General features: G+C 49.2%; 1 protein-coding gene across 3 annotated transcripts in view; it reads left to right on the forward strand.

The window, feature by feature from the left end:
* Positions 1–13,736, forward strand: part of PCSK6 (proprotein convertase subtilisin/kexin type 6) — a 165,862-nt gene that overhangs the window by 90,977 nt on the left and 61,149 nt on the right. For all 3 annotated transcript variants that reach the window (XM_043921580.1, XM_043921578.1, XM_043921579.1), the window contains exon 7: positions 10,370–10,542. In XM_043921580.1, coding sequence (XP_043777515.1) covers positions 10,370–10,542 — 173 coding nt within the window. The remainder of the gene's footprint in view (positions 1–10,369; positions 10,543–13,736) is intronic.

The following is a 13,736-nucleotide window of genomic DNA, read 5'->3' on the forward strand; positions in this document are numbered from 1 at the left end:
GTATGAATGTGTGAGCATTCTTCCATTCTTGTGTGAGCAGTACCTTCATTTCTTTGGGATAGACGTCCAGGAGTGCAGTTTGCCGGGTTCTATGGAAAGTTACATGTTCACTTTTTTTTTAAGAATCTGTCAGTGTTTTTCTGAGAAGCTGTGCCATTTGACATTCCCATTGACACTGTGTGAGTGATTCAGTTTCTCTGCTGCTTGCCAGTATTTGGTATTGTCACTGATTCTACATTAGCCATTCTGATAGGTGTGTAGTGATATCTCGTTAATTTGCATTTCTCTAAGGCTAGTGATGTGGGGCATCCTTTCATGTCCTTATTTACCATCTGTGTGTCCTCTCTGGTGGTATGTCTCTTCATGTCTTTTTTCTCATTTTCTAATTTTTAACTATTAAGTGTTGAGAGATCTTTATATGTTCTAGTTATTTGTGCTATGATGATGATGTTGTTTGTGAATGTTTTCTCCCATTTTGTAACTTGTCATTTCATCCTTCTCAACTATGTCTTTTCCAGTGTAAAATTTCAAAATTTTGATGAAATCCAGTTGATCAACTTTAACTTTTATGGGTCATTTTTTTTTTTGGTATCAATCTTAGAGCTCTGCCTTATCTTACATTCTAAGGATATTATCTGTTTTTTCTTTCTAAACGCTTTATAGTTTTATAAAAGTTTTTTAGTTCCATTTTGAGAGATCCACCCTGAGTTAGTTTTGTATGACGTGTCAGACCTGTGTCAAGGTTTCTTATTCTTTGTTTTGTTTGCCTGCAGACATTTAGTTGCTGTGGCACTGTGTGTTGCAGTGCCTTTCCTCCATTGAGTTGCTTTTGCACTTTTGTCAAGAGTCATTTGAGTTATTTGAATGAGTTTATATTTGAGCTTTCAGTCTGTTCCATTTATATATGTGTCTGTGTCACTCTGCCTGTGCAGCAAAGTCTTAACTGTCATAGCTACAGAAAGTTATGAAATGAGGTAGACTGATTGTTCCCACTTTAGTTTTTCTAATTCTTTTGCCTTTCTGTACAAGTTTTATCATTATTTTGTCAGTATCGAGCAAAAAAAAAATCTTGCTGGGGTTTTGGTAGGAATTGTGTTAAACCTGTACATTAATTGGGAGAATTGACCTTTTTACTATGTTTATGAACACAATATGTCTCTTCCTTTATTTGTATCTTTGATTTCTTTCATCAGCACCATGAAGCTTTCACCATGCAAGTTCTATACATGTTTGGTTAGGTTTATAGCTATTTCATTTTATTTAAATGATGATAAAAGTCATTGTTTTTCTTTGACATTCATGTGTTCATTGTTAACATACAGAAATACAAATGTTTTCTGCATGTTAATCTTGTATCCTGCAACCTTTCTAAACTTCATTATTAATTCTAGGTGTAGATTCTTTTAGATTTTATACTTGATACTGTTATCTGCAAATTGGGGCAATTTTATTTCTTCTTTTTAATCCATGTACCTTTTATTTCCTTTTCTTGCTTTATCATCATGGTTACGACTTCCGGCCAAGAGCAGACATCCTTGCCTTGCTCTTGACCTTAGGAACAAGGTCTGGACCTTTACATTAACAATAACTTTTTTGTAAACGTTTTTTAGGAAGTTTATTATGCTCCCTTCTATTCACAGTTTTTTGAGTTTTTTAAAGAATGCATGGATGTAAAATTTTGTCACCACCTTTTCCTCATCAAGTGGCATGTTTTATGTGATTTTTCTTTAGCTTGTTAGTATGGTGGGTTATATTGGTTTCTGAATATTGATCCAGTATTGGCTGTAGAGTAAGCCCCACCTGGCCATGGTGTTTTCTTTTCCTTTTTGATATATTACTGAAACCCACTTGCTAATATTTTGTAAAGGGTTTTTATGTTCATGAGGAGTCTTGGTTTGTAATTTCTCTCTCTCTCTCTCTCTCTCCACTGTGTTTGATCTTAGTATCAGGGCAGTCCTAGCTTCAGTAAGTGAACTGAGAATTGTTCCCTCCCTTTTATGTTCCGGAAGTGATTGTGTAGAATTGGTGTTAATTCTTTAACTACTAGTAGACTCTTCTGACCTAAAAAATCTCTTTTGTAGGGAGATTGTTTTTTAATTACAAACTAAATTTCTTGAAAAGTTACAGAGCTGTTCAAATTGTCTGTTTCATACTGAGTGCAGTGCACATATGCTATATTGTGTCTGAGTCTTTGTGATCCCATGGACTGTAGCCCTCCAGGCTCCTCTGTCCATGGGATTTCCCAGGCAAGAATTGTGGTAGTTTGTATGTTGTGAGGAGGTGGTCCATTTCATCTAACTTGTCACATTTATTTGTGTAGAGTTGTTTGTAGTATTCTCATTGCACTTTTGGTGCAGTAGAGTCTGTGGTTATATTTTGTTTAATTCCTAATGTTGGTAATTTGTGTCTCCCCAGCCCCTCTATTTTTTAAGTCATTATTGCTTGAAGTTTACCAAGTTTTAGTAATCTTTTTAGAAAACCAGCTCTTTGTTATGCTTATTTTCTCTAGTGTTTTTCTGTTTTCTACTTCATTGTTTTCTGCTCCCATCTTTATTATCTCCTTCCTTCCTCTTGCTTTGGGCTTAGTGAAGTCTTTTTCTCGGATCTTGAAGTGGATGCTTCCGTTATTGATTTGAGATGTTTTCCTCTTCTCTGATGTAAACAGTGGTTCCATAAATCTCTCATAGTAGTAAGTTTAGCCATGTCTCACAGATTTTGATATGTTGTATTTTCCTTTTCATTCAGTTCAATGTTTTGTTTTTCCCTTGATACTTCCTTTTGGGCTCATAGATTATTTAAGAGCATATTGTCTTGTTTCCAACTGTTTGGAGATGAACTGTTCTCTTTCTGCCATTGGTTACTAGTAAGAGTCCAAGTTAGAGTCCCTCGTGGTTGTGGAACACACTTGGATAGGAGTTCAGTTCTCCTAGATTCATTGATGTCGGGGTGAATCTATCTTGGTAGTCTTCTGCATGCATTTGACAAGGACATGTATTCTCTTGTTGAGTAGAATGTTCTAGAAGTGTCTATGAGACCATATTGGTTGCTGTTGGTGGTGATCTTCCACATCCTTGCCAACTTTCTGTCTGGCTGTTCAGTAGACTATTGAGAGAAGATGTTGGAGTCTGGCAAGGTGGTACTGGACATCCCATTGCCCGCTTTGTTCTGTTTGTCCAACCTTGGTGCCCTCATCCTTCGTGTCAGACTATCAATGAAGCCTGCTGCTGCCCACTGGCAGCCCAGAGAGGAGGTGGCTGTCCCACCCACCTAACCCTAACCCCAAACCTAACCCTAACCCTCATCTAACCCTAACCCTAACCCCAACCCTAACCCTCTGGTGTGGCAGGACCCTAACCCTAACCACCCCTCCCCCTTGCCCACCCCGCTCCACCCCATCCCCTAACCACCACCCCCCCAACTCCACCTCCTGCTGTAGCCTCGCACCCCGCCTCCTCCTCCTGCCCCTTGTTTTCCAGGGCTGTTACTGTTTTATTCATTTCTTTTCTTGCTCCTGTTATTTCTAGGGCCCTGAGTAGGGGTGGACCAGGGGCTCGATTTCCCTTTGTTATCCGGCCAATCAGTATTTTTATTGTGATGGCGCTCAGTGCTGTCACTGGTTGCCATTAGTTACCAGATGCTATACCAACACACACAGTCGTCTGTGCATCTGGTCCTCAGAATGACGCTTGGAGCTGGGTGTTAGTACCGTCACTTCACGCCAGGGGAGACTGACAGTCAGAAAGGAGGCTTGCCTGCTACGTCTGGGTCCACACCACTGCTGCTGGCAGAGCCAACATGTGAGCTCAGGCCCCTGACATTAAGCCGAGGTCGCCCCTTTGCAGCTGTGGCTCCCGGTGCTGCAGTGGTGACCGGGTGAGGACTGTTGCCACCACGCCCATGAGGAGGCGCAGAGCAGATAGAAAGGGTCCATGGTCCACAGTGGGCATGTGAATCCTTCTCCTTGGCTGCATTCACATTTCTTCCAAAGGTAACTGGGCCTTACTTCTCTCTTCCGGCGTCATATGTTCTAAGCCGCCCTCTCCATCCTTCCTGTGATAACTGAGACAACCCGGGAAGCCACAGAGAGAGGATGGCGAGCCATCCCCCGCCCTCTCTCCTCACTGTCTTTATTCTCTCACTCTCTTAACCTTTTTTAATTTTAGCCCTGTGCGTAGCATTCCCCACCCCTCTTTCCCCGTCTGCTTCTGGGTGGCAGTGGTGGTGGGTGGGCTCAGACTTGCGCCCACCAGCCTTCAGCTCATCATCATCAGTGTCTCACTTGCCAGGTGAGCTCTGGACAGAGCCCTCCCTGCTGGTTCCTTGAGAGCCCCTCTCAGACTTGAGGGGTGAGCCAGGCCTCTGCATCAAGTCCTCTGGCCTCAGGGCCCCTCCCAGCGTCCTGTAGGATGCTCATCCCACCCTGGCCTAAGGAGAACTTGCTGGGTGAGGTCACCTGTAGGGCATGTGATGAAGCCCTTGCCCTTTTAACTTTAGGGAGCGTCTGGCTTTTGGCGAGTTGTTCCCCTGAGCTGATGCTTAGCAGTACTCACACATTTCCCTGAGGTAGGATGGGGTCACCTGGAGCACAGCCTGCCCCTGTGTCCAGCTCCAGCTCAGCAAAGCCCCCCAGCCCGAGGGACAGATCCCCAGGCTGCTTGGGGGCAGGCGGTGCCCTGGAACTGAAAGGTGTCCTGCTCAAGCCTTGTGAAGGACAAAGGTCGGGCGCCTTTTCAGCCTGTTGACTGTTTCTGGGAAGGAAAAGTGCAGCAGCAGCAGCCACATTCCTGCTGGTGTTTTTGTTCCCTGTTTTGATGGGGGAACTGAATCATGCTTTTCCTTTCATAAACAGGAGAATGTTAAGTACATAACAGCTAAATTAATCCTTGCCCATAAATTAGTTCATTATGTTAATTCAGACTCACAGAACTCAGTCTCATTAGCGTTTCCATTAAGCTGTTTAGGCTTACAAGTATTTTAAGAGTACAATTTAAGCTGCAGATTAATCTTCAAAGGCTCCAAGTGTGTTTTTAACTGCAGGAAAATTTAAAATGCATTGGGAGGTTTGGGGGGATTTAGTGACTGTGGGCAGCCACAGCCCTTGCATTCTCATCAAAGGCCCCCACCTGCTGCGTATGGTACCCCGAGGCTGACAGGAGCCTTAGGAAGGAGGAGATGGGCAGGTGTGGCCACCATCCTCCCCACAGGACAGGTGAGCCAGTTCTAGGCTGCATGTGCGGTTCTGAGGTTGTCCTCATGGACACTGAGTAGAAGCAATTCCGCTCCTGGGGGCTTGTGAGAAAGATAGGCAGGGAGAGAACGCAGAGTATGTCCGAGCCTGTGTGACAAGCCAGTGGCCTTCTTGCTGGGTGGTGTGACTGTCCTCTTGTCACTGCCTCCTGGTCTCCATCAGAGGCCCACTCAGGGCATCCTGTCACAGGACATATATCCTTCAGGGCTCCTTGCATCCCTTCCTGCCCTGCCTACTGTCCCCTGTCCCACCCTACCAGCCCTCACTGAACTGCTTTGCTCTCTGGACCCTGCTCCCTGGTGCAGAAACCACGAAACTCAATCAGGATTTCAAATCTCCAGTGCACTGCTGAGGTTCTTGCACTTTTTACTGTTCTCTGACAAATCAGCAGAACCTGATTATGAAAGCGTGACCTGTTTTGAAATAGAGTTTTCATTATTATTCAGGTATGACAGGCCCACAGGTCAGGAGACAGTGGTCCCTGAGCCGAGTCTATCACTCACAGTTCCCAAGAGAATAGGTCATGCTGCTGTGGGGGACACATGGCAGGCTCCAGGGTCTCTGTGGAGGCAGAAGAAGCAAGGGAAGCAGTGATCTGTAGCCCTTATTGTGGTTTCTGCACAAAAGAAGTGAGGAGGGGGGAGCAGGCTTAAGATGGGCTAGTTTGAATCATTTCAGGTCTCGGGGCTTAGGGGCTGCCCCTGGTGGTCTGGTTCCTGGCCCTGGGGTGATTGGGGCAGATGGAGAGTAACCTGAAGGTAAGACACCCCCTCCCCCAATGAAAGACATCCTTGTGGGGTGGGCTCTGGATTGGCTGGTTTGCCCAAGGAAGACATCCTGGGGGTCTCCTGTACCATCTCCAGGAACTGGCCAGCCTGGGAGCGTGGGGCTTCAGTCCCTGCAGGGTCAGCAAGGCCTGAAGCATCAGAATACAGAAATAAGAGACAGGGTTCATGCGAGACCTACTGGAAGAGGCCTCCTCTCAGGGGCCCAAGACGGTTCAGGACCCCAAGAGTTCACTGGACACCGCCGGCTCCTGCCTCGTTTCCACCATGAGGGATATCAGACTGAGCAGGAGCCCAGGGAGACCTGGTGTGGTGGTCAGCCGCGGTGTTTGGACACTTCCTGTGACCCTGTGGCAAGTTCACACGTGCCTCCCAGTCCCGCAGACACGCCCCAGGTCTTAGAAGGAGGCTGTTCAGTGCAGGCATGTTTACAGATCTGAGAGCTTATTTGTCTTGGGCCATAATGAGAGCAGAAGCCTTTTAGGTTTGCAGCATTTCTAAACAACTGTTGCAACCTCCCTCATCCCAGAATGGCTGTTGGTAGGACAGAATATACTGTAGGTTTAGTGGAAAAAGAGAGAAAGACTAAATCAATTCTCTGTGGAAACTGCTAAAATAAACTCAGGATTAATGAGCAAAATTTGTTGGGGAGGCCCATTTGTCACACTCAGGAAGCCACAATCTAATTTTACTTGCCGCTGTTCATTGCTCTTGCATTGCCATTCATTTGCTGAAGGCAAAACACATTATCTCTCAATGGACAGGAGTGGGCCCACATCCCGCTCCCCTTCCCTCCTCCAAACGACCTGATGCCTGACTTCCTGTCGGGGAGAGGGAGGAGGGCAGGGGGTGTTCTGGTTGTCTTTTCCTTGGCTCACCAACAGAAACATTTTCTCTCAGTTCTAGAAGCTGAAAGTCCAGGGTGAAGGTGTTGGCAGGCCTGGTTTCTTCCAAGGCCTCTCTCTAGACCAGCAGATAGCTGCTCCTCTCTGTCTCCCCATGGTCATCCCTTGGTCTGTGTTGTCTCTGTCGGAATTTCCTCTTAGAAGGACATCAGGCCTGTCGGATGGGGGTACACCTATGTGACCTCACTTCAGCTTAATTACTCCTTTAAGACCCTGTCTGCAAGCCCAGCACCGCCCCCCCTCCCACTGGCCTGTGATAGTGGACAGATGCAGGGCACTTGCAGGGGCGATGCAGTGGCCCTGGGTGGGTTTGCCTGCCGCACACAAGCCTGTGGTTTGCACGTGCTGTGTGCTCAGTTGCTTCATTGGAGTCCGACTCTGTGTGACACCACGGACTGTAGCCCACCAGGCTCCTCTGTCCATGGGATTCTCCAGGCAAGAGTACTGGAGCGGGTTGTCATTCCCGTCTGTAAATTAGGAGCAGGGGAAGGGAGGAAGGATGGGTCACTATGAGAAAACTGTGGTTGTATTTTTAACTTCCTCAGGAGACCTGTAAATCAGTGCTTTCGTCGGGTTCTCCAGGACAGTGAGGCTGCTGTGGGTGCAGGTCAGTCTGTGGAAAGGTGACTGCTGCAAGCCCAGCTGTGCGATCTTACTGGCTGTGACTCTGCCAGGGGCTGAGCTGCCCAGCAGGCCCCGCAAAGCCCCCTCCCGCTCCTCCTCGTCACACTTCTCCCACCTCGTTCCCTAGATGGGACCTCAGAGTGGACGGGCCAGCCCCGCTTTTCCCGTTCCCGGGAACCCTGGACCCAGCCTGCTGCCCAGTTGTAAGCACACCAACAACCAGGACAAACCAAATCCAGATGGTTTGTCTACATTATTTTTGTACTTGACAGTTTATGGGAAATGGGTCTTTATTTTTTCATTAAAGAAATGATGACTGTTTTCTTCAGTTGGGCATTTCGAGAGCCATTCGCATTTAATACTAATACTGGAACAGCAGGTCTCTACTGGAAATATTTACCTTTTCCTTGTTGGCAGCTTGTCAGTGTTGGGAAAACAGATGCTTAATTAAAACCTCAGTATGTCGTGCTTTCTTCCTCACACATCAGTCAGTCTCCCTCCAGGATGGAGGAGGAGCCATGTGAGAGGTGTCGGGAAGCATTCTGGTCTTCTGTTTTTACGTACTTGGGGGATGTCTCCTGGCATCTTGTTCCTGTTCAGACATTGGCATTCCACCACCCATCCCTGGCCTGGAGAGGCCTGAGGGCGGCAGGCTACTGTCACCACCTGGATGGCAGAACTGGTTTGCTTTTAGCTGTGTGTGTGGCCAGTGGGGTCTCTTGCCCTGGAGAATCCATTGCTAAAGATAAATGTCTGCTTTTTCTCAGAAAGCAGAGGGTATCAGGGCCCCAATGTTATATTATCCTCCCGACTGCCCCAGCAGGTTTCGTGGAAACCATGGGCTCAGAGAGTGTGAGACCCTGGCCCAAGGCCAGACGCAGCTGGGATGTGATTCCACCCTGGGACTGTCTAGCCCCTGCTCTCTTCCCCCTGAAGCACTCTGCTCTTCATCTTGCCCCAAGGCTGCATCTTTGCCCCATGAAGCAGCCAGCATCCTGTACTGGCTGTGGCCCCTCCTCAGCTTTCATGGCTCCAAGAGTCCCAAGTTCCCATCTGTGACACAGCCATAGAGACAGGGGCCCTGGACACACAGACCGGAGAGACAGGAGGCATGGTTTTGGGGGCCATGCCGACTGCTCTCATCCCCCAGAAATCAGAAAGGAGAAAGTACAGCACGGGGTGGTGGGGGGGTGGTTCATCCTCCACAGATGCTGACAAGCCCAAAGAATATTTGGCTCTTACTCTATTCAAATAGAGAACCTCTATTTATCAAAAGACACCGTAAACAAAGTGAGAAGTCAAGGCACCAACTGGGAGAAGGTATTTATAACATAAGTAACTGACAAAGGATGAATTCCCAGTGCACACTGTGTTATTTAAGCCTGCTTCCACTCATATTAAAGCACCCATTGTTAAGGCAATGGATAAACTAATGCACATTTCTGAGTACTTTCCTGTGTGAGGGGCAGGCCTGGGTCAAGGCCTCAGGTGTTCAAGTTCATATTTTCCCAAGATGGAGGTTTACGTGTGTCTGTTACTTTATTTAGCAGGCTTTGTAACTAATGTGTGTACCAGGCTTTATTTAGTAGGCTTGTAAAGTGTGTACTAGGCAATCCTTCATGTGTCAAATAGTAAATGTTTTAAAAATAAAGGTAAAAAGTAGTTATTGTTAACAACCCCTGGAGGTAGGTTCTACTGCCCCAGTTTTTACAGATAGGGTCAGACTAGCTGCTGACACAGTGGCCACTTACCGCGTGCCAGGCACGTTATATGAACCATCTTTTTTGATGTTTTGGCGCCTTAGCAGATGTGATAGCTTTCATCACTGCACATTACAGACATCAGAAGCTTAGGGAGATGAGATAGCCCCGTGGTTACTAACTGGTTGCAACAGGTGGTCAGGCAGGGTCTCCCCGGTGGCCTGCTGCATGTTCCCCCACCTCCCGTGGGTGAGGGGCCGCCTCCCCAGGCCTCCTCTCTGGAGCTGGTGACAAGGTGTCTACCCCACCTCGTCCTGTGCCATCACATCCAGGCTTAAACGATGGTGGCAACCCCTCATCTTGCTACCAGGCACCCAAGGGTCCAAACCGCTCAGGCAGCCATGACAAAATCCCGCAGACCAGGTGGCCCAGACCACAGGCCCTTGTGTCTCACAGCTCTGGGGGGCTGAAGCCCAAGTTCAAGGTGCCAGCCTACTGCTTTCTCGTGAGGGCCCCGTAGCGTGGCAGCTGGCAGATGACCACCATCCGTGTCCTCACGCGGCAGAGGATATGGGAGGCACACTCTCGCCATCTGTTCTCCTGAGTCTGCTTGTCCTGCCCTGGCCCCTCATGACCACATCCGAACCTCCTGAAAGGCCTGCCTCCAGATGTGCTGGCATGGGGTTAGGGGGTCAACCCTGAGCCTGGGGACACAAGCCTGCGGTCCATGGAGGGTGGAGAAGAAGGAGTAGGGAGCAGGCGGAGCCAGCAGGTGAAGCAGTTGGCGTTGGTGTCTGCTTACTCTTGAGGCTGTCCAGCCACAAGGAGCCAGCCGTCTGGTGACCTCAGCCTTCCCTCAGGCCTCGGCCAGGGCCCATGTGGTTGTGGGCGCCATTGTTGAACCTGTGATGGTGCTCAGGTCTGAGTCCCTCTCGTTCTGCTGTGAATTTCTCTGATATTGTGTTTGAGCAGGGTTTCCAGGCTGTCAGGGTGGGAGTTGCTAGTGGCTGGGGTCCCAGCTGAATATGGGGCCCGATGTTGTACATGGGAACCCCGCCCACGAGGGGCCAGCATCCACACGGCTCTCACATCCGCCTGTGCTTTCAGGCATCCGAATGCTGGATGGAGATGTGACTGATGTGGTGGAGGCCAAGTCTCTGGGCACCAGACCCAATTACATCGACATCTACAGCGCCAGCTGGGGGCCGGACGATGATGGCAAGACGGTGGACGGGCCTGGCCGGCTGGCCAGACAGGCCTTCGAGCACGGCATCAGAAAGGTGTGGTGACCCAGAGCCACGGTGGGAGGGCACGGTGAGGGGCAGAGTGAGGGCTCTCAACAATTAAAAACCAGAAAGAATAAAGAAGCCAAAAACAATATTAAAAGCAATTCTACAAACCCAAGATGATCTTCTCTGCACATTGAAGGGCTCTGCTTCTCACCCTTTAAGAGATGAGTACAGGATCAGCTTCATGCTGGATTGCAGTCTGTCTTATTAAGTAACCAACACAGAAGTAAGGAGAAATCTTGTCATGTAGGTAGCAGTGAATAAATTTTAGGGATGTCACTGGAGGTCCAGTTGTTAAGACTTCACACTTGCAGTGCGGGGGCAGGGGTTCCGTCCCTGATCAGGGAAGCAAGTCCCTACATGCCCCCCCAAAATTAAATAAATACATAAATAAATTTGAGGATCACACATACACAGTCGGAGTGACTCAGGGAGAGCCCCGACAGGATGAGGTGGGACCAGGGCCAAAGCGAGGGAGAAGTCAAGTGTGGGCTCAGGGCAGCAGCCACCCACCAAACCAGAGCAGAGGGACGTCATCTCATTACAGAGTCGCTGCTCCCAAGGTGCCTGCAGCTCACCTGCCAGCCCCAGGACTCTGCCTCGCAGCCTGACAGCCCCCGGTTTGGGGTGTGCAGCTGGGTGGTGGGGGTCCTAGACTGACCGCCTGGCCTGTTAGTGGGGCTCTGCAGGTGGAAGGGTGTCTGGGACTCAGCCCACCTGCCCACAGGACCCCCATCCTGGAGCTCTCTGCATGCATCACAGGCTGTGTGCTCACCCCGCACCCCCAAGGCATCAGGTCTCCATGGTGCTCCCTCCCAGCCAGTGTGCCACACAGACATTTAGGATGTCTGGGGTGGAGCCCACCAGGGGCTGTCAGAGCAAACAGATGAACATGGGCCCTCAACCTATTGGCCAAGGGGGGCAGAGGAGGACACCCCAGTCACCCCGTGGTCATCAGTTCCGGGTCCTTGTGAGTTAGGAAAGCTGGGGAAGAGAGGGTCCTAGAGACAACCTAGGTCTCACAAGGAGGGGGCACAGTGGATTTCTGGGCGAGGACAGCTTCCTGGAGCAGACACCGGCCTGTAGTCAGTGTCCTGGTGGCCCTGAGTGGCCAGGCAATGCCAGCGAGGTTAAAGCTGGAAGTCCAGGCCTCCCGAGGCAGGGTTTATGCCTCTGACTTCTCCTGTGGGAGACAGGACGGTGGGGCCAGGTCAAGCCCATTTTATTATTTATATACTTTTACCATATTTTTAAAGTTATTATTTTATTATAAACTGTGCACCATGATTAAAGTGTGGTCAGTACATAGTTAACAAGTCAGATGGTACCAGTGGTTGTCCTGAAGGCAAGGCTTACCGCCCTCTGCACCCCACCCCGCCCCCCTCCACGGGCCCTTGCTGATGATTTCCTTTGTCTGAATAATACAGTCTGGTCACTTTTCTGGATGTGCTGGGTTTGGTCACTTTCTATCTATTAATTCCCTTCTATGGGGCTGGGGTGTTTGTCTCCTGGAACACCCCCAGCCTCAGACCCCATGGTCTGGTGGCTCCCGGCCACGAGATACTGTACACAAGTGTGAGGCTTCTTATTCCGCCCTCTCTCCTCCCGGGCCGCTCAGGGCTTGAATGTCTGAGAAGTGAGTGACCAGAGTGGGGCTCCGTTCTCACGTCCCTCACAGCTCTGTGCTTACCCTGACGCTCGTGAGACAAAAGAAGAGAGGGACGGGTAGACATCAGCACGTCCACAGCTCACACTCGGGACACAGACGTCTTCCTCTGTCCTCATGACTCTGAGGAGATGTGCAGGCTCTTCAGTCAGCTCGGCGAGTGGCCGAGCTCACCAGGTGCTGGGAGGTCAGGCGCAAGCCCGTTAGCCGCTGCCAGATGCACAGATCTTATTGCCCCAATTTCCAGCATCCCTCATGTGCTGGGTCATGTGGATCTCACTCTTGACACCAAGGGGAACCTCCTAAAATTAGGTGTAAGTTAGAGACCACTTTTATTGAATGGAAGATGCTGCTTTTTAAAGATATTTTCTTTATTCACTTATTTGATCACACCGGGGCTAAGTTGTGGCACATGGGCGGTTTAGTTGCAGATGTGAGCTCTTAGCTGTAGCATGTAGGATGTAGTTCCCCAACCAGGGATCGAACCTGGGCTCCCTGCATTGGGAGCACAGAGTCGGAACCACTGGACCACCAGGGTCATCCCTGAAGATGCTCTTGGAGAGGTGTGAATCCTGAGTGTCGGTCATTTCTATGAGATGATTTCTAAAGATTCTGAGAGCTGAGGACGGGCTGTTTCCAGGAGATGGGATGGTTGTCTTGGCCTGACCTCTCTTGGGTATACAGGTGAGCTGTAGAGGGTGGAGTGTTGGGAGCTATGAGGGCTCCGCGTCCTGAGTTCTGAGCCATGCCAGCCTCATTCAGCCATCGGGAGTGCAGAAGCTGCAGTGGGACCACGTGGTTCCCACCACTCGTGTCAGTTTCCTGAGATACTGAGGTCATTTCATGGGTTTTTTTTTTTTAGTCTTTCTAAATAAAATATGTCACATAGGGAGGCTTAAATTGCAACTGTCAGAAGCTGTCACTGATAATCCTTCTAGAAATTTGATGGTCTCAAACCAAACCACATTCTTCCATCTGTTTTCCTCCTTGATAACCCATTTGTCACTTGCAGCCCCACTTGTAAAACCTGACTGCATCCTTGGTAGATGGTATGGGTTCTGGTAGGCACCATCAGATGCTGTACTTTAGTATAAAGAGGTGTTGGATATTGGTCCTCATGTGGCTGGTCACCCAGAAGGGGAGAGTCTACCACACTGTGGCTGAAGCCACTGGCTGGGTCCAGCGCCAGGCATTCACTAGCACTCCACATCCACAGATGAGCCATCCGCTTCCCTGGCAAGATGTCGAAACACATTCTGAGGAGTGGAGGTGGTGTCTTCCTGAACAGGAGTGTGAGTTCACAACTGGGGTTGACACATCCTCACCCTAGAGCAGGGTCCCCGTCTCCAGGATCTGATGCCTGATGATCTGAGGTGGAGCTGATGTAATGATAATAGAAATATATAGTGCACAATAAGTGTAATGTGCTTGAACCATACCAAAACCACCCCCACCCCGGTCTGTGGAAAAATCATCTTCCATAAAACTGGTCCCTAGTGCCAAAAATGTTGGGGCCCAC

Source organism: Cervus elaphus, chromosome 13, assembly GCF_910594005.1.
Source record: "Cervus elaphus chromosome 13, mCerEla1.1, whole genome shotgun sequence".
In the NCBI taxonomy this organism is placed as follows: domain Eukaryota; kingdom Metazoa; phylum Chordata; class Mammalia; order Artiodactyla; family Cervidae; genus Cervus; species Cervus elaphus.